General features: G+C 32.9%; 2 protein-coding genes across 3 annotated transcripts; both read left to right on the top strand.

The window, feature by feature from the left end:
• Positions 1-4,912: 4,912 nt before the first annotated feature.
• On the top strand, positions 4,913-8,166 carry LOC112512778 (probable zinc transporter protein DDB_G0291141). Of its 2 annotated transcripts, XM_025118918.1 has the most exons (2): positions 4,913-7,141; positions 7,257-8,166. In XM_025118918.1, exons 1-2 carry the CDS (start codon positions 4,913-4,915, stop codon positions 7,317-7,319), a joined length of 2,292 nt encoding a protein of 763 aa, XP_024974686.1. In that variant the 3' UTR covers positions 7,320-8,166. The 2 variants fall into 2 exon arrangements, with proteins under 2 accessions (XP_024974686.1, XP_024974685.1); XM_025118917.1 differs by having other exon boundaries at positions 4,913-8,166.
• Positions 8,167-12,103: 3,937 nt separating this feature from the next.
• Positions 12,104-15,626, top strand: LOC112513586 (E2F transcription factor-like E2FF). The gene is made up of 11 exons (XM_025119891.1): positions 12,104-12,231; positions 12,338-12,405; positions 12,496-12,548; positions 12,672-12,749; positions 12,861-12,914; positions 13,316-13,406; positions 13,610-13,680; positions 13,780-13,852; positions 14,422-14,483; positions 14,771-15,173; positions 15,422-15,626. The coding sequence occupies exons 1-11, from the start codon at positions 12,149-12,151 to the stop codon at positions 15,511-15,513; spliced, it is 1,128 nt and encodes a 375-aa protein (XP_024975659.1). The 5' UTR covers positions 12,104-12,148; the 3' UTR covers positions 15,514-15,626.
• Positions 15,627-20,851: the final 5,225 nt, after the last annotated feature.

Here is a 20,851-nt window from a genome sequence, read left to right as displayed (position 1 = left end):
ATGGTATCGTATGCAACAATTTGCTCGGTAAGCACTTACTCGGGTAAGAGTCGTCACCATCACTTATCAAGTAAGATTCTTCATTTTTATCATTGCTCTTACCGGGTAAGATTTTTGACCATTGTCATGTTCATCCGGTAAGAAAAATTACCGGATAAGTGTTTAGTAAACGGCCCCCTAGTCTTAAAAATAAAGTAGTTTTAAAAATAAACTTAATCTTCTTTTTTAGATTTTTAACTTTTGGCTCTCCTTTTTAGGCTATGTTTCGTAAAGTAACTGATAGCTGATAAGATAATTAGTAGCTGATAAACTAAATTATTAACAAATCAATAGCTGGAAAAAATATAAAATGACTAAAAGGAAGATCTTGAAAAACTAATCAATTATAATATTTTAAAATACAACTGAAATAATTTCAAATTGATTATTATATATTATAATATATGGAGTTAAAACAATATTTAGGAAAAATCTGTTATTTATGATTTTTAAATAACCAGTATATATAATACAAATACAGATTAAAATGGTATATATCCTAATTAATTAATAATTTTAAAAATATATATATATTTAAACAATTAAAATAAATATTTTATTCAAATTTTTTATCATCTATGAAACAAAATAAGTATAACTTTAATTTTTATGTTACATAAACATACTTAATAAATAATATTAATGTATAATTAATTTTTAATAATTTGATATCGATAATATTTAAATTTTATTAATATTTATTTATAATTAATATTAATAAGGGTTATAATTGAAAAAGGTAACAATAAACTATAAAACATTATTTTAAGTAATTTTTCAATAAGGTAACTTATATACATTCAAACATGTATTCAGAAAATAAGTTATATTATTTATTACCAAACAATACCTTAAAAGATCTGTTAGAGATACTGATGGATATTTCTCAATTAATTATATATATATATATATATATATATATATATAAATGAATTCTTACTTACTATATTTAGAATATTTTAAAACCATTTTTAGTAGATATTTTATACTTTTTAGAGTATGCTATAAATGTGGTCCATATGAGTTGTCAAAAATATCACACGTTGTCTTTTTATTTTTGAAATTACAAAATGATCATTATATTTTATGAAAGTGTTCGGATTTAGAGGTCGTTTATCAAACACTTACCCGGTAAGTGCTTACCGGTAAATTTAACACTATCATTTACTTATGGCATAAGATTTTAGTCCACTAAATTGGTATCTTATGCAACAATTTATCCGGTAAGCGCTTACCGTTGTAAGAGTCGTCGCTTTCACTTACCGGGTAAGACTTTTGGTCTTTGTCTCGCTCTTACCGCGTAAGATTTTTGATCATTACCATATTTATCGTGGTAAAGTAAAATGACTTGATGTTCACTTATCCGAGTAAACGTTTGGTAAACGACCCCTTAATCTTGTCCTCTAACGGTTATTAAGCATTTGTGGGGGATTTTTTGGTCTTTTATTTGGTCAAAAGCCACATGGACCAAATTCATATAATCGATTTTGATTGAATAAAAAACAAAACAAAATGATAAAATTACTGAAATGTCTTAGGGTTGTTTGACAGTTTCTGATGGTTTGGTACATAATGACTAAGTGGTTAGAATTATTAAGATACCCTAATGATATAATGTAAAATGAAACATAATTGTTTGACAATTGTTTACAATGAAATTAGGGCACTGAATGGTTAAGGAAGACACATGGTACGAAATCATTCAAAGGGTTTTAGAATAATAATGAGACAAAAAATTTTTTTTGGTTAAACAAGATTACTCTTTTAATGGAACTATTAAAAGATAAACAAACAATCTCTTACATTTAATGGAAATTTTTAATGACTACTAGATAGATGGATCAAATCCAAATATTTTTGCAAACTACGATGGTAATTTTGTAATTTCAAAATTATATAAATGAAAAATATTATTTTGTAGTTTATATTTTTTATTACATATAACATTAAAATTAAACCCTTAAAATATTATATAATATGAATTGTTACTTTATATTAAAGATTATAATATTAATTATATTATTAAAATGTTTAATAAAATATTATTTATCTTTTTTAGATATTAAGTTTTTAATATTTTTTTTAAATTTGAATATTTTAATCATCACTCTTTTTTTAAATGTTATTTGACAGTTGGTGAATGATTTGATGTAAAATGATTGATCCATATGATTAAGAGTCTTTCATAATATAACGCAAAATAAAATATAGCTGTTCAGTGAATGTTTACAATGAAAATAGGGTGTTAAATGGTACAGAGACCCAATATACAAAATCATTCAGATAGTTTTAGAAATCATTAAGAGACAAACAATTTTTTTTTTGCCAAATAATATTCACCTCTTAGCAATTCAAATATTGTCTGTTTATGAAATTATTAAGAGGTAAACAAACACACTATTAATATACATTATAACATATATATTAAATATATATAAAAAAAACCATCTTTTTTAATTGGAAATTTTGACCTTCCCCATAAATAAAAAATATGGCTTTTCAACATTTATTTTCATTAAAAGATTCCCCTTCTTTGATTGTGCCTACCATTTATTTCTCTCTTTCATTTATTAAATATATATAAATTAATTAAAAGGAAATGGAAAATAATAAATGAAATTTATAATGTTTTATTATGTTATTGAAAGTTTTAGGGAAAACAATAAATTTTCATATTTTTTAGTGAGAGGGGAAATAAAAGATGTTATTTTAGGGTGCGTTTGGTATGCAGACTACATGAAACAGGACGAGACAAAAAAAATAGTTCCATGTTTAGCATGCCATGGACAAAAAAAACATGGGACAAGGTGGGACTATTTTTAATTTTAGTGGGACAAATCTTGATTTTTTTTTGTTCCACCAAAAAAGGTGGAACAACATGGGACTAAAGTTAAAATGACAATATTTTGATTGWTTTGTTGTCATTTTACAATTATTATATGATATAAAATAACATTGAACAACATTTAGGGGTAATATGGTCATTTTAATAGTTTTGTTCCGTCCTGTCCTAGTCGTACCAAACATAGGACAGACAATTAGTCATGTCCAGTCCTGTCCTGTACCGTCCCGTCCCGTCCTGTCCTGTACCGTCCCGTCCCGTCCTGTCCTGTACCATCCCGTCCTGTCCTGTCCCATACAGTCTGCGTACCAAACACTGCCTTAACAAACATATAACAATACGACTAATCCCAGAACGATCACTTACTTTGCGGGTATACTGGGGCAACTTAGAATGGCAACGAGGCGGGGATAGAGCAGGTTTTGTAATCCCCAACTCTGGCCTCGATTTTTAGTACAGCCCCTGGTCCCAACGGGTACAGAGATTTATATCTTGTCCCTGGTCAAACCTCGATTCCCGGTCCCCAACTCAAGACCCTTTCCTTGACCCGTTCCATTTCCATGTTTCTTAATAGAAATAATCTTGAAGTCCAACAACAGAGGTCCACTATCTGAATTTCCAAAGGCCAAATACTTATTAGATGAATATTAGTATATTGGGTACGAGACGGGTCAGGGAGTACAATACCTGACTCCCACCCCAACCCCGGTTTGAGTCTACCCGGGATCCCCGGCCCCAGGACCCGTTTTGGCGGAGAATCCCCGTCCCCATTCGGGTCGGGTAAGTCGGGTTCCCCACTGGTCATGCCAAATCTTACAAGTGACAAATTATGATCTCACGAAAGAAAATGGTGCATAATTGACGAGAAAATATTATAAATTTACAAATTTACCCATATGAAGTAGTCATGTTAATTGATTTGTTTTTAAACAGAACTATTGAATTGGACTGTTTCTATAACGAGTATTGTAATCCAATGATTGAAAATGTGAGTTTCAACTTTCGATGAAAAAGTTGCAATTTGGTACATAATCGATGGACTTTTTTCGTATTATGGATTATCTAAAATAGAGGAGCCATGGTGGTAGCAGTATGGGAATGGGCGGGGCATGGATGGGACGGGGACCCCAATCTCCGTCCCCAAACCCAATCTTTTTCCATTTCCACCGGAGAATATGATCACATCCTTATCGCTATCCCCCATGGGGAATTAGATTTTTTTTTTCCCGTTTATGTGATATATCGTAAATCAATTGTGTTAAACACCACATTCGACCGGTAATGGTCCATGTTTAAATCCCACATATTTCCTCAAAATCTTACTTTTATAAAGTATCAAATATCCACACGTAAACAAAATCACAACATCATACTTGATTGTTTGATCAAACGTTTTTAGAGATGTGTAAACAAACTCGCTACCTCACACAAAATTGTTTGCTCAAACGTTTTCGGCTCACAGCGTTTTTTATCCAAAAAAGTAAGACAACTCAGAAAAAATGAAAAAAAAAATCAAAATACTATTTATAAATCTAAAAAGATATTAAATATGTTATTATAAATAATATATTTAATAATAAATATATAATATATTTAATACACAAAGACTACGTTATCTGACCCCATCACCATCCCTAGTTTTTAACCTTTGGGGATTCCCGTATCCGTCGGGGTGGGTACACCGGATTTCCCAACGGGGTGGGTTTCATTGAATCATTGCCATGACTATAACCCAAGGACTGAAATTGTGAGTTTAGACTTAAGATGGAAAAAATCGTAAATTGTTACATAATTAAGGGACTATTTTCGTATAGCTTGTAGACGAATAAGGACTGAAATTGTGAGTTTAAGAGTAAGATGGAAAAAAGTGTAAACCGTTACATAATTAAGGGACTATTTTCGTATAGTTCGTAGACTTCGTCAAGTCCAGTCAGTCAACTCCTCTGCAAAATGCAAATCTCTTGAAGATCGTGGCTTCACAATTTTTTTCACAGCTTTGATTTTCAACATTCATCGCTCCACCGTTCATCCATGGCTTCCAACCACCATAACCACCGTCCTCACCGCCTCTCTCTTCCGCCGCGAACCTCCACTCCAACTACCCCAATCACCCCCTCCCGCCACTACCCGCCGTTCACTCCAACTCCAACCCCATCCAAACACCGTCTAACGTCGTTCTCCGCCACAAAATCCAAAAAAATCTCTCCGTCTTCCCTCTTCCTCCTCCTCTTCTCTCTCCGATCTCTCTACTCTCTCCTCCCATTCCTCCAATCATCGCCGTCGTCGTTCTCCGTCTTCCCGTTCTCGTTCCTTGTATCTCTCTTATCGTTCCTTTTATCTCTCTCCTTCTCTCTCTTCAAACAAACCGTAAAACCTAAATCCATCTTCGCGTTTCATCGTTCAATCACCAAATTCCAGCAAAGGATTCTCTTCGCCAAATCGGTTCTTCTAGCAATTGTCTTCCTCCTCCGTTTCCAAGCTCTCCGGTACTGCGGCACCGCCGCCATGATCCTGGCGGAAATGTCCGGTTACGTGGCCTCTCATTTCGTCGCCGGACGAAATCGAAGCTTGATTCATCTAGATCGCGTTGGTGCCAACAAGGTTCGTGGATTTTTCGCACTGTTTATTGGAGTATTTCTGTTATCTATTAGTTGGGATCGAATTGAATGCTTTCCATTCTCTTTCGTCAACCTCAGTAAACTAGGGTTTTCATCTGTTCTTATTCCCAATAGTGAGAAATGCGTTAGGGTGTGGCCAATGCTGCTTCCTTTTCTTTCAGGGTTTTTGGGTGGTTATGAACAAGGGTCCGTAAATTGGGGAACACTTAGGGATTTAGGTCGAAAAGAGGTTCGATTAATTGCATTGTTTTACACTACAATCTTGCTGTTTATTCCTGCTGCCATTAGTATGCTGGTCTTTGAAGCAGAAGGAGATAGTGTTTCAATTGGGAGCCTAGGGTGGCCATTGGCAAACACAGTAGTTTTCGGGGTGCTTTTGAGTGAAAACTACACCGATGAGAGACTGATAAGCTCGAAAGATTTCCGAAAAGAGTTTCTTGTGACATTTGTATGCACGATTATACTCGAATTGCTCTATTATCCAGAGCTTTCGCTATGGGGACTACTGATTTGTGGTATGTTGCTTGGAGTTGGTGTGATGGAATTAGATCCAATTCACTCGAATTCTATGGAATTAGGGTTAGAATCCCCAGATACGTTTTTAGCCTCAATCACAAAGATCATTCGTCACATTGTGAGCGAAAGGAAGTCAAGAAAGATTGCGGTTTTTCTCTTGATTAACACAGGTTATATGGTGGTGGAATTTGTTGCGGGTTTTATGAACAATAGTCTTGGATTGATATCTGATGCCTGCCATATGTTGTTTGATTGTGCCGCACTTGCAATCGGTCTTTATGCTTCATATATTGCTAGATTACCGGCAAATGATAAGTATACTTACGGGCGTGGGAGATTTGAGGTTTTATCTGGTTATACGAATGCGGTTTTTCTTGTTTTGGTTGGAGCGTTGATAGTGTTGGAGTCCTTGGAAAGAATTTTGGAGCCTCAGGAGATTTCGACTTCTAGTTTGTTGACGGTTTCGATTGGTGGGCTTGCAGTTAATGTGGTGGGGTTGATCTTCTTTCACGATGAGCACCATCATGCCCATGGTGGCGGTGCATCATGTTCACACTCGCATTCTCATCATCATTCACATGTGCATAGTGGACATGATCATGATCATGATCACCACGACCATGATCACCATGGCCATTACCATGATCATGTTCCCACTAGCTCAATTGGTGTTCCTGGAGAAGATAAACAAAAGCACCATGACCATCAACATGACCACCACCATGATAATCACAATGACCATGGCCAGCATCAGGATCACCATGATCATGGACAGCATCAGGATCACCATGACCATGGCCAGCATCATGATCATCATGACCATGGCCATCGCCAGGATGACCACGACCATGGCCATCATCATGATAAACAAAAACACCATCACCATCACATCGATCACAACATGGAAGGCATTTTCTTGCACGTTCTAGCCGACACCTTAGGAAGTGTCGGTGTCGTCGTTTCAACGCTTCTCATCCAATACAAAGGATGGCTCATCGCCGACCCTGCTTGCTCCATCTTCATATCCGTATTAATCGTCTCTTCCGTGATTCCATTGCTAAGAAACTCCGCGGAAGTTTTATTGCAACGAGTTCCTAGAGCTCATGAGCACGACCTAAAAGCAGCAGTAAGTAGTATCATGAAGATAAAGGGTATATCCGGCATTCAAAACTTTCACGTATGGAGTCTTGCTAACAATGATATCATTGGTACCCTTCGCATGTACATCTCTTCGGGAACAGACAAGATTTCTACAAAGAAACAGGTTTCAGACATTTTACACGATGCGGGCATCAAGGATTTGACATTACAGGTGGAATATGTTGTCGGTAGTTGAAGGAAAAGGTATGCCCGTTTCAAGAAATCTTGAACGGGCTCCAAGATTTGAACTTTTTGGAACGAGCAAACGACAATATAACTATAGAGAGTCTGCCAGTTTCGGACCAGCATGTTTTCTTGAAATACTTCTTGATGACGATTTTCTTGATGGGTTTGAAAGGAAACAAGGCGGACAGAGATACAAACGTGTATGGTTGAACCGAGCATTTTGATTCAGATGCATACACATTTCTTTCTAACTGTAAGTTATACGGTCTTAATGCTATATTGAATTGGTGGCGGCGGCAAGAGGTGGTGGCTGAAAGCGGAAACAGGTATATATTGAAACCGAGCCGCCTGCATCGCGGTAGTGATGTGTGATTTCTTACTACTAAAGGTGTAAACAAGTTTAATGGATTTTGGCAAAACTAGAGGTGCATTTTCTTGGTTGTTTTACAGTTTTAACAATATACAGTTAATGTGATGACAATTAGGGGGGTTTGGTTCATCGGTTGATCAAATTCACGATCTTGCTCGGAATACTCCTTTGACGTATTTCGTGAACCGAAACGGCCCGTAACGATTATATGTACCAATTGGATGGGAAGTGATGGTAGATTTTATGGGCACAAAGTTGGTTTATGTTGTAGAACTTCAATAGAAATGGCACTCTTTTTTTTTTAATGTATAGAAAGTCATCCCGTCTAACCAAAGCCGACCGATCCAATTAGAACCGACAGACTATATTTGGATTGGATCAAATCTAAAATTCCAACATTCAAATGGGATCGGTCGGTTCTTAAATAGCAGTTCATATTCAATGAAACCAAACCGATTCCATCAAATAACCATCTGATTAATATGTATACTATAAGAGTACTCGTGCAATGCAACGAGATATATCTTGATTTCAATGCTTTATTTTATTTCTTTGGTCTTTGTTGATTAATATGAATTTATGTGGTTTTGAGCAAGCAATAATGTTTTTCTTAATAAAATATAAATTTGAAGATATCATAAAAATTAAAAAAATATATAAAAGTTCTTATTTTTTGTGTAATTTCTTTAATTCAGTTTTTTTATTGTAATTTAATTTTAGGTTTAATGAAAAAGTAATTTATTTTTGGTTTAATATTTTTCATAACGATAAGTATTTTGTTAAAAATTCAATGATAATTCTAATTATATTTTAGATTTTATATTTAAAAATTAAAATTTTATCTTGTATTTGATTATATTTATACATAGTTAGTTGCATAAATTCAAACATGGAGCTTAACAAATTGTATTTACGAACAATTACTTGTAATCTTGCATTTTAAGTAATATGCATCAATAAGCAATTATTCATGTATAAAAGATGTTTTTAAGAGTTTTTGTCGAATACTTTATAATATAATATAATGTATAACAATAATTTACGTAATTGTTTTTATTTTGATATTTGTATGTCGCCTTTTAAATAAATTAAGAAAACATATGAATAATTGATTAAAGTTGTAGATTAACTTATTGAAAATTGGATCAAGATATTGGATGAATATCCTTATTGAAGTGTTTATAGGTGTTTGAAATTGCTTATAAAAACAACTTATTGATTTATTTCAGTGTGATACCGGTAATAAGCACTTTTGAATGTTTGGATAAACAATTTATACCGGTGTCAAACCGGTAGTAAAGATTTTTGAAGAAGTTAAACCATTATAACTTATAATAAGTTGATAAATACTTTTATAGAAAACGCATAGGTTGTTTCAAATAAGCAATCCCAAACACTCCTCATGTTAAAATATCTGAAAAACATAAAAAATAGATAATGGTGAATTTATAAAAAACTTTAATAAAATCCGTCTTAGTTTTTATCTGGTGTAACACTGGTTTCTTTCAATTTAGTTTGCTAAATGTTCAATTCACTCCATTATATACGCATTTAATTTGATAAACGAATTTCAACTTTCATGGTATCGGTTGATTTTGATGTGATATCGTCACATGATAAATAACTACAAGATAACATGGTTGTTTGATATTTGCGTTGTCAGTAATTACACGGATTATCAGCTAAAAGTCTAAATACGTACAAAACAGAAAAACTCTAAATGTTTGTTACACTTGTTGATGGAAAAAAAAATCAATCATCTATGTATCTAAACAAAATATTTGAAAGATGACGTGCCATTTCCAAATCATGATATTGCTTCTTTACTTATTTCTTAAGGGTGTGTTTGGTGTCAAGACAAGACAAGACTGGACTGGACATGATATGATAGAACAACTGTTCAACATTTGGTAAGATATAATTGGACAAAACATAACAAGTAAAGTGACCACTTTACCCCTGATGAGTTGTTCATCTTAATTAATTTATGTAATTTATTAAATTATAATAGAATAACTATTTTTTATAACAAAATACATCATTTGAAGTTTTCGTCAAAACAATTAAAATGACACCAAATAAAAAAGTTTATGTAGTTTTCTATTTTTATTTTTATCTTTTTTCTACATTATTTTTTATTATTAATATATAATAAATTACATAAATTAATAAAAATATAGAAACCGTATAAAAATATTATTTTGAGGACAGTAAAATGAAAATTTAAGAAACATAAAATACAATAAATAAAAGTTAAAGAATGAATAAAATGTAAAAAAAAGGACCTATTTGATGTTTTAAAAGATAATTAAATTGTATTTTGAGGTTATATTGATAAAATACAAGTCTGTTCCACCTTGTTTCACCCTGTTCCATAGGGTAGGGGTGGAACAGGTCTGTTTTCACTCTATTCTTGTCTGTTCCACATAAAATTCATGTCAAACATGGGACAGAGATCCATGTCCTGTTGTGTTCTGTCCCTGTCCAGTGTACCAAACGCACCCTAATTTATGTCTTTTTTTATTTTCTTTCTTTCGAAACCATTTTCTTAATTTATTTATTACCTACTAATTGTCTTGGTTTATTAGTTACCCATTAATGTCTTATTTTATTAATTAACACATTAATTTTCTTGACTTATTGATACCACGTTTATGTCAGTTTTATTTTTTCTCCATAAACCAATTTGTCTTGATTTATTAATCATCCATTAGTTGTATTTATTTATTAATTAAGACAAGACATTAAATGTCTTGACTTATTATTACCTAATACAGTTATCTTCCTTGCCACCGTATTTTCTTCTCCGAACACATGATTTAGCTCCGTCTGTAACCAGATTCCCTGTCAAGATCCGTGCGAGAAATCATATATAAAGGAACCATGTAAGGGTTTATTTACCCACTTTTCTATCAAATATGTTTCTCATTTCTCTCAGCACACCAAACCTACACTCAAAAACATATGAATCAAGATCTATGAATGTGATTACTAATTGAGGTCGTTATTTGTTGTGAAAATATATGTTAGGGTTTTTTGTCTGTTTTTGTGGGCTCGGTTTATAAAAATATGTGACAATTGAGATGGAGTTGTCCAAAAGATGTATATGTTAACATCTTACCACTGTTTCGTCAACTTAACTTTTTATCTTGAATTGATTTCTTCATTTTTTTCTCCTCTCTCTCTCTCTCTCTCTTTACCTTTATATATTTTTCCATAGAAAGGAAGGGTTGCTAGTACACCAAGACAAAAATGAACTCAAGTTAACCACAAAGATGGTGCCTGATTGGTTTGAGCTTGACTCCGAATGTCAAAAGTATCAGGAGGTCTCGTGTTCAAATCCAAGGAGGAATAAAAACCCCCTTGTGGCTATGGAGGTTCAAATACGGTGACTCCGAGCTATCTGCAAAGCAGGTGGTCGCATTGGGATTAGGCGGCTCGCATAACGGGTTGGATATCCAGGTTAATAAAAAAAATGAACTCAAGTTTTACTTAGGCTAGAAAAATATTATATATAACAAACAAAAAGATAAATCAAGATATGCTCTGATGATTATTATTTTGTGTTTTAGTTGGGTTTAATAACATAAACAGATATTAAGTGGGTTTAATAACATAATACCACGGAGGGGAGGGGAAGAGTGTAAGCTAGCCTAAATGAAGAAGTGAATGTATTAGACGATGTTGATTCAAATGCTGAACCTATTGCTTGCAATTCGTTTGTTTATGAACACTTTTCCTATTTTGCAAATGATATGTTTATGTAGGCATATTATATATATAATTATATGAAATATTATATAAATCGCTATTTTTAGACCGTTATACCATCACTATAACCGCTATTTCAAATATCGGTCCCGACCATAATTTTGTATTTTCACTGCTGTAACAACATAGATATTACGTGATCCCAAGTCTATATATAAGATATCACGTAGACCTCTTTATATTTTGATAGACAAGAGTGGTTCCTGATTGGTTTGAGCTTGACTCCAAAGGTCAAAAGTACCAGGAGGTCCCAAGTTCAAATTCAAGGAGGAATAAAACTCCCTTTGTGGCCACGGAGGTTCAAATGTGGTAACTCTAGGCTATCTGCAAAACAGGTGGTCGTCCTGGGATTAGCCGGCTCGTATAACGGGTGAAATATTTAGGTTAATAAAAGAAAATTAAATAAACAAATTTGGAGATTCAAAATTAAAATTAAAATAAAAAATAAATAATAAACGTCAAGCATGGGAAGCCGCGCATCGTTTCGTATTCAAATTCCCGCGGCCCGGTTCAAATCGGTGTTTTTCTACTTTTGGCCACCAACTCAATCGGGATCGAGAAAAAACCCCAATTTGAATTCTCGATCCCGCCATTGAAACGAAGCTTCAAACAAAAACGAAGATCAAATTCATCGAATCCAGCTGAGTTCGAGAAGGATTTCCATCCATGGCGTCACTGCATGATACCGAAACTAAAAATCCTTCTCTTTACAGTCGAAAAGAGAAATCTCTTGGCGTTTTATGCTCCAAGTATTTACTCATTTTAACCTTTCTCTTTACACCTTCTCATGTCATATTCACTGTTTAGATCTAAATTTGCTTCATATATAACGATTTGAGATTGAATATTCTTCAGTTTTCTGAGGTTGTATAATCGAGATGGTGTTGAATCGATTGGATTAGACAACGCGGCAAGTCAATTAGGTTTTCGCCTCAAATTCATGTTTGATTATGATTTTTGTTAATTATACTGAAGAAAAGAAACAGAGGATTAAAGGATCTTGGAAACTACAGGTGTTGAGAGGCGGCGAATTTACGACATTGTTAACATATTAGAAAGTGTTGGGGTAAGGTCTTTGACTCTTTCCGCTATACATCGTTGTGTTGTTTTTGAGTTTCCGATGAATAGGTGTGTATATTGTATAGGCGTTTTAGGGTTTTGTTTGTTGTTAATTTTGTCTAATTTTCAGGTTTTGACAAGGAAAGCAAAGAATCAGTATACGTGGAAGGGTTTTAATGCAATTCCATATGCGTTGGAAGAGCTTAGGGTATGTTTAAATACATGTTTATGATCTTAATCTGTTTGTGTTGGTATGATGAATCAAAACTTTAACATGAACGATTGGATTCTGAAATTTTGTATGTGCATTCACTTCTAGAAACAGGCATCTAATGAGAACTCCAGAGGCTCACAATACTGCAGTTTTGGAACCGTAAGTTCTCCATGTTAAAATTGAGGGTTTTCTAAATTCTCACATGTGATATCTGTTGAAATTATTTGGACTATTGTATGATAAGACTGCTTTGGGCGTGTAGTTCGGTTGGCAAAGGGGTGGGGTTACTTTGCCCAAATACATAATAGATTCAGGTTTGAATCCCTTCTCTTGTCTTGGCCGGCGAGTTATCTTACGAAATGTCTCCTCATATGTCGTGCCCATGGGGGAGTTGTATTGGTAATCAACTTTTTGCCGAAATAGCACGATAAGACCAATTTATTAAAGCGGCAACGGGATTTTCTTTAACCCATTGACATTTTTTAGCAATTGAACTGCAAGTTAGCTTATGATGGGGCTTTTGTTCGAAGTTTACTTAAAAACATGGATTCTCATTGCAGGTTTTAAATGAGAACGATTGTCGTGGGCCTTCTAACTCAAACAACTCAAACACTGACAGACACACCAAATCATCAGGATCTTCTAAAAGCGGTGAGTTGATTTGCTTTTAGTTCTCTTAATTTATTCAGTTTATCCTTACCAGTTTACCCATTCTCAGTTATATACATCATGCAAATCATAACTCTTAAAGGGTTGGATAGCATTGAGATGTAATCTACTATATGATGTATCATGTTTCTAGTATCTATTACTGTAATATATCTGTAACTGGGTGTCTGAATTTTCATTTTCAGAGAATAACAGGAAGGAAAAGTCACTAGGACTTCTGACTCAGAATTTCATCAAGCTATTCATCTCTTCTAATGTGAGTAAACCTGTCAATAAAAGTGTACTTTTACAGCATGTAAAATTGTTTATTTTTTGTTATCCAAACTCCACCTAAACACACTCTTTATATCTTCAGGCAGACTTGATCTCCTTGGACACTGCTGCAACAGCATTGTTGGGTGACATACACGACCCAACAGCCATGAGAAGTAATTTTTCCAACTAAATTTATTGACTTATTTATGTGATATCGGGAGGCAATCAGTTGGCTCTCATGAGCTTAAGCACGTCACTTAAAACTTCATGGAAACAGTTGATGCCAATTGAACTTTCACTTGTGGTTGTGATTGTTCAGAGGCCCACATAGACTTGGACCATTTCTTCTCTATATATGATGAAATCTCTCCTCCCCTCAAGGGCCCTTTTGGAGATTAATATGAGGTTCTACATATTCTCACATAGTACTAGAGACATCGTCTACGTACCACTTTAAGGACTCTTCTTGCCTCCTCTAGACACTGGGACAATTCTTCCGTCTATCTGTTGGAGGGGGTGTGTCAGAGTCCCACATCGGCTAGATTTGGACCATTTCTCCTCTGTATATGATGAAACCTCTATTTTCTCTTCAATGGCTCTTTTGGAGTTTAATTTGAGGTTCCACATTATCTGACAGTGATGAGAAGTAATCGAGCTTCAATCGTCTTTATACTATTTTATCTTTTATGTGGTGAAAAATGGTACAAAACTCAGACTTAAGCCTGACATTCTGTGTATGCAGCAAAAGTCAGGCGTTTATATGACATTGCAAATGTTTTTTCATCCATGAATCTCCTTGAGAAGGTAACTTGTACTCTTTGCTTGCTCTAACTCGTTTTCAAATTGTAGCACCGCCTTTTATACTTTCAAGTTCTCAGGTCTTAGTTTTGCATACTTTTGAGCAAGCTTTCTCTTTTCTTTTTGCACACTTTGCACAAGCCCTGTTCTTTATGAATACAACCGCTCTACTCTTCGGGTAGAACTCAGTCTGCCTAAATCCCACCCACAAGATCCAAGCTCCTGGTGGGAAATACTGAGCTTGTATGGTTTGCTTTGGTGTATCTGAAAATGTTTCTGCTTTTCCTTTAAAGATGCGTCACCCTGAGAGTGGAAAACCAGCATTTAGATGGTTGGGATTGAAAGGAGATCCAAAGACTAAATCCCAAACATTGGATACAAACAACTCAAAAAGGAGAGCTTTTGGAACAGATATCACAAACCATGATGATTCAAAAAGACACAGGATAGATTCTTTTTCTGATTGGAGTTCAAAAGAGGTGTCTGTGGCAATGCATATGAATCTTGACAGCGTGAAGGTTGAATGTGATGAGAACTTGACAATGCCTCCTCAATGCAACTCAAAGGAATTCGTCTTTGGCCCGTTCACCCCCGCCACTGCACACAAGATCGGACCCTCTGGAAACAAGAAGATAAAGCAGGCTCAGGACTGGGAGAATCTGGCTGATACTTATCGTCCTCAGTATCGTAATAAAGGTACATTTTTGAATCTTATGATAAGCCTTCTTGCCTCGTATAGTATGGGTGCGTTTGATACGTGGAACACGATAGAACAAAAAATTGTCGTCCCACGTTTGATTTGAATTTGATTGGGACATGACTGGACCTGGTGGGTCAAACGCACTCAGTCTTGTCTATCCAATCCTTTCGATTCTCTTCCACTTACCAAACGCACTCAAAACGGACAGACAATGACAACATATGTTTGGTCGATAATATGACAGTTTTGGGAGACCTATTTGGGCACTATGCTGAGGCCTGGAAGTCATGGTATGCTGAAGCAGCTGAGAAGAAACAGGTACAACCAGTTTCATAAATCTTGATCTGATTTTTAACACTTAGGCAAAAAAAATTGCTGGCTATTTGGGTGTTGAAAACAGATGTGTTGGGTGCATATACCCTTAATGCACCAATTTAGGTTTAGGTTTAGGTTTAGGTTGTATTTACCCCACAGGATTTGGTACAGTTTAATGACAGTAATGTGGTTAGTTATGTAAACCTCTTTCATAGATTTTAGGATTCTTTCTTGCCTTAGAAATTGCTTGATTCTAAATTTTGATCAGTGTTTTCTAATACTAGAATATGAGATTTTGTTTAGAGATGGAAACGGGGTGGGGGTACGTGGGAGTGGGACCTCAATCCCCCTTCGTGTCCTTTGATCTCTTATGTGGAATAAAATCTCATTCCCAATCTTAATAATGAGTCCAGGTTTTCTTCCAGTCTACATTGTTGTACTGTTTTCAAATTATATATAGAGAGAGAGAGAGGGAGAACAAATCAAATATAAATCATGCAAAAGTTATAAACCATGCAAACCAATCAAATAAGATATTTATGAGAATGATTAGAGTTCATTAATTGTGATTAACACTTTATATTAGGAAACAAACGACATATTTATAAAATTAGACATTCATTAAACTAGATGGCTAGTTGAGATTGGTTTGTAATTTTGCATTGTTTGTATTTGATTTATGATATATATATATATATATATATATATAAATAGAAGCTTAATCAAATGAGAACTAAATAGTTTGTGATAATCGTGAGATTTAATCTCAACCACAAATCAATAGATAAATTAGGAAATTTATAATTTTGGTAATTTTGAATTAAAATTTTAATGCAAGGACATTTTTGGTATTTTAAAACTCTCTTCTCTCCTCTCTCCTCTCTTCTCTCTTTGGCCACCGTTCACCGGTGATACCACAATGGTATCACAATGTATCATATATATGCTTGGGTATCACATTGAGGTCGTTTGTGTGGTTGATCGGAGATGTAACACAATGGTATCACAATGTATCATATATATGCTTGGGTATCACATTGAGGTCGTTTGTGTGGTTGATCGGAGATGTAACACAATGGTATCACAATGTATCTTATATATGTTTGGGTATCACACTGTATCTTTTGTTTAACAGAGTCAATATTTTTAGGTATCACCGGAGGACGGGGAGAGATGATAGAAAATAGTCAAATACCTAAAATGTTCTAGCATTAAAGTTTTAATTCAAAATTATAAATTTTCTAATTTATCTATTGATTTGTGGTTGAGATTGGATCTCATGGTTATCACAAACTAGTCAGTTTTTCCTTGAATTGACTTATATATATATATATATATATATATAGAGAGAGAGAGAGAGAGAGAGAGAGGATCAAATAAGAATGATGCTTATTTAAAAGAACACTAAAACTAGCAAATTATGAAGAAAATCACATGATTTTACATTAATGGTCAAATAATATCTTTTTTTAATTTGCATTCAAGGGTGGTCTATTCTTATATATATCACATTAACTCTTCTTCTCACTTAAATTTAACCCAATATATTATTGAAAGGTTCAAATGAGAACATGGTCAAAATAAGAGAACATGAGAATAACTAAATTTATCAGATGTGATAATGAGATCAATGTAATGGTTGTGGCCAATGTCGTGTTGTAATCTATTTGATGATTTCAATGTAAATCACATGTGATATGACCTTTTTTGTTCTCTTATTTAGAACCTTGTGTTCTTAAAGGTTTTTCTTTGAAATTTAAAGAAAAATACATAAAGCTTATAAAAAACGATATCGAAAGTGCAAAATCAGGATTAAATCTCTTGAATCTCTATCACTACTTCAGTTTTCAAAGAATTTGTATTTGACTCTTTGTGAATGAGAATAAGAGTAAGTATTTACCTATTTACGGTTTTTAGTTTTAAGTTTTCTTATTTTATGTTTATTTAAGTCTTTGGTTTTGTACTCAATTATCATTTATCCTTAATGTTATATATTGAAAATTACCCTACACCTTACAAAATAATCTGTCGTAACAATTCAAGCCAAGGCTTTGCAGTTGAGTCACAAGGGTTGATGTGACGTTGAACCCAAACCTTGACGCCATATCGCTCTATAATGAGTTATTCAAAACCATGGTGTGTGTGTATACATATGTATATATATGTAGAGAGAGAGAGATAGGGAGAGAGGTTCAAACGAGAATAGTAACTAAATAAAAAAAAAGTTAAATCACATTTATTTTACATTAACGGTCAACAAAAGAGAGTGGTGGAGACTTGGTCTGCGACCTCAGGTCGTAGCCAAAAGTCACATGAATCACATGTGAGTTGACTATTTTTTTTGTTTAAGTATCATTCTATATGTACCCGATTCTCTATATGTGTATATGCATATAGTCTAAAGGCAAAGGATCTTGTGAAAATAAGAGTTTAGATGAGAAACATAAGAATAGATCTGCTCTCTTGATCATCTTTAATTTCAAACTCATCTATAAATCGTATTTGATACATAGATTGATTTGTTGAATCTAATTCTAATATGCATTCAATGATGGAAAATTCTTTTTACGTTTCTCACCTTAGCTCTTATTCTTATCAAAACCCAATCTACAGGATGAAATACATTACACTCAAAATATTTTATGTTATGAGACAAGGATATTATGGTAATTTACGAAAATGTGTTGGTCCAAGCAAACGGATGGTCGTCGGGTCCCTTTTTTATTCTCATTGGCCCAAAGGAGCTCAACTAGTGGCTCCTTTTTTTTATTTTGAATTTCGTATTTTTAATATATTTTTCTACTTTTAATAATATAAATAAATTAATTATATAATTAAATAAAAAAGAGGTTTTTATGATATAGTATAAAATAAAATATAATTGTTTGATAATTGTGCATAATGAAATTAGGATACTGAATGGTTAACAGAGATTCAAGATACAAATCGTTTAAAGGGTTTTAAAACTATTAAGTGACATATTTTTTTTCTGCCAAACAACTAAAGAAAATTCACCTTTTAACGATTCAGAAGTTTTTCATCTTAATGGAACTATTAAGAAATAAACAAATAATTTCTTCGCCAATCCGCCTTACAATTATGGTTAACACTAGATTTATTTTTTGTAATTAGAATTAAATAACATTTTATTTCGTAAAGAGTATTATTTTTTTTGAAAAATGTATTTTTTAGACATATTTTTTATATATGGGTTCGTGTTGCCCAAAAAATTAGAAAAGCTGTCAGTTTCGTAAGATTTTAAAAAGAACCTGACTTTCAATTAGTCAAAACACTAAAGCCTATCTGGGTTGAGCGGCTGTGTTCTCTTTAATCAATTAGAGGTGGTAAGCGTTTGTAAAAAAGATCGTTTTTTCTTCACTTTTTTTTTTCTTGTGAATTGGGCACATAGAATCATTTTTTTTTTTTTTTATCAAATGGCCTTTGGCCTAACAATATCGTAGTTTTTGGCCTCTTATGAGATCAGAGGTTTAAACTTTATAAAAAAAATAAGAAGAGTGTGTGAGTTTATTTGTTACATTTGTGTATATAAATATTATATAGTTAAAAAAATCGATTTTTTTAAAAATGATATTGTTTAAAAAAGGGTTTTTGTTTAAGGTTTTGTACTAATTTGAAAAAAAAATGGTTATTTTTGTGGTGGGTTACTTCTAGTTTTTGACTATTTTTGTGATTGATTTCATATATAAAAATATTTATTTTATGATGGGTTACTTCTAGTTTTGTCTCTGAATTATTAAGAGGTGAATCTTGTTTGATAATAAAAAGTCTGTTTTTTAATTGTTTTAAAAATCTCTGAATGTTTTTGTTTTTTGGGTCTCCTTTAACCATTTAGCGCCCTAATTCCATTGTAAACAGTTATTGAACAATTGTATTTCATTTTGTAATATATCATGAAAGTCTCTTAATCATTCTGATTACTTAAGCATTTTGCGTCAAACCATTCAATAACTTCAAACAACCCCTTGAGAAGTTCAATTGTATGAGGTTTTTTTCAAGTGAAGATTTTGGTGATTTTTGTTCGTACAAATTGCATAAAAAAAGTAACGTATTTTTAACTTGATTCCTATTTTTGGTAACGTACATTCAAAACTTTTATTTTGGTACCTAAGATGTAAAGTTTTAAACATTTAAGTACTCATGTAACTGGTTGAAGACTAATCTTAGATTAAAAAAAATACATGTCACTAACCACGTCAACAAATAATAGTGAGTTGAATACCACATCACTCGTTAGTCGTCATATCAGTATGATAACCGGTTAATGCTTCAACTGGTTACTCGGATAGTTAAATATTTAAAACTTTACATCTTAGTTGTCAAAATGAAAGTTTTAAAAGTACGTTAGCCAAAATAGGAATTAAGTTAAAGTACGTTACTTTTTCATGCAATTTGCTCTTTTTATTCTAATGAATTATACAAAACCATCTTCAAAATAGAGAAAGTAGGAGAAAGAAATGATTATGGGGATTTTTGGATATTTCTTAGAAAATAATTGCTTGTAAAAACGATTTTTTTAAATTATTCCGGAATCTTATAAATTAAATGTTTAGTAACGAGAAATAATATTTTACAAATTGTATTTAATATTTTAATATATAATTAATATTGTAATTTAAAATGGAGATTTTTGATTTTTGATTCTCCATTTTATTAAATCTGTTGAAGATACATTAAATGTATCTCCAACAGATTCTATAAAAATGAAGTATATAGATTTTGAACAAATTTTCTTTTACTTTTCTCATATTTTCTTTAAAATGGAGAAAATATGAGGAAAATTGAGAAACTGTTCAAAAGGTGAAATCTTGATATTGAATTTTTTGAAAAAAAATATATTATATTATAATATATGTACGTAATGTTTTAATATACATGATATGCATTGATTATTAAAGTTATAAAGCATCTATTTTTTATTTATTTTTAAGTAGTTTATTTTGCCTTTCATCTCAACTTTGAGTCTATTTTATTATGTTATTTTCCAATTATTTAACCATAGAGCTAAATTAAATGATTTACCTGTTTTTACAACATTGGATGGTTAATTTGAACATATATACCTATTCGTCATATAAACATGATAACTGGTTAATGCTTCAACCGTTTATCCGAATACTTAAATGTTTAAAACTTTATATTTTAAATATTATAATAGAAAATTTAAAAATACGTAATTAAGTTGCAATTTGTCTAATATTATAATACGGTGGTTGGGAATGCTTTATAGAAAATGCTAATGGCAAATCTGTAAATGAAGTCAATTCACAAGGGCATTGTAATAAACATGGCCATTCACAAGCGAACAAAGACAAGCAAAGGGGATTAGTTGTGGACGATC

Source organism: Cynara cardunculus (genome assembly GCF_001531365.2).
Source record: "Cynara cardunculus var. scolymus isolate 2C chromosome LG 5, CcrdV1, whole genome shotgun sequence".
NCBI classification, from domain to species: domain Eukaryota; kingdom Viridiplantae; phylum Streptophyta; class Magnoliopsida; order Asterales; family Asteraceae; genus Cynara; species Cynara cardunculus.
This window is presented reverse-complemented; position numbering and strand designations above follow the sequence as displayed.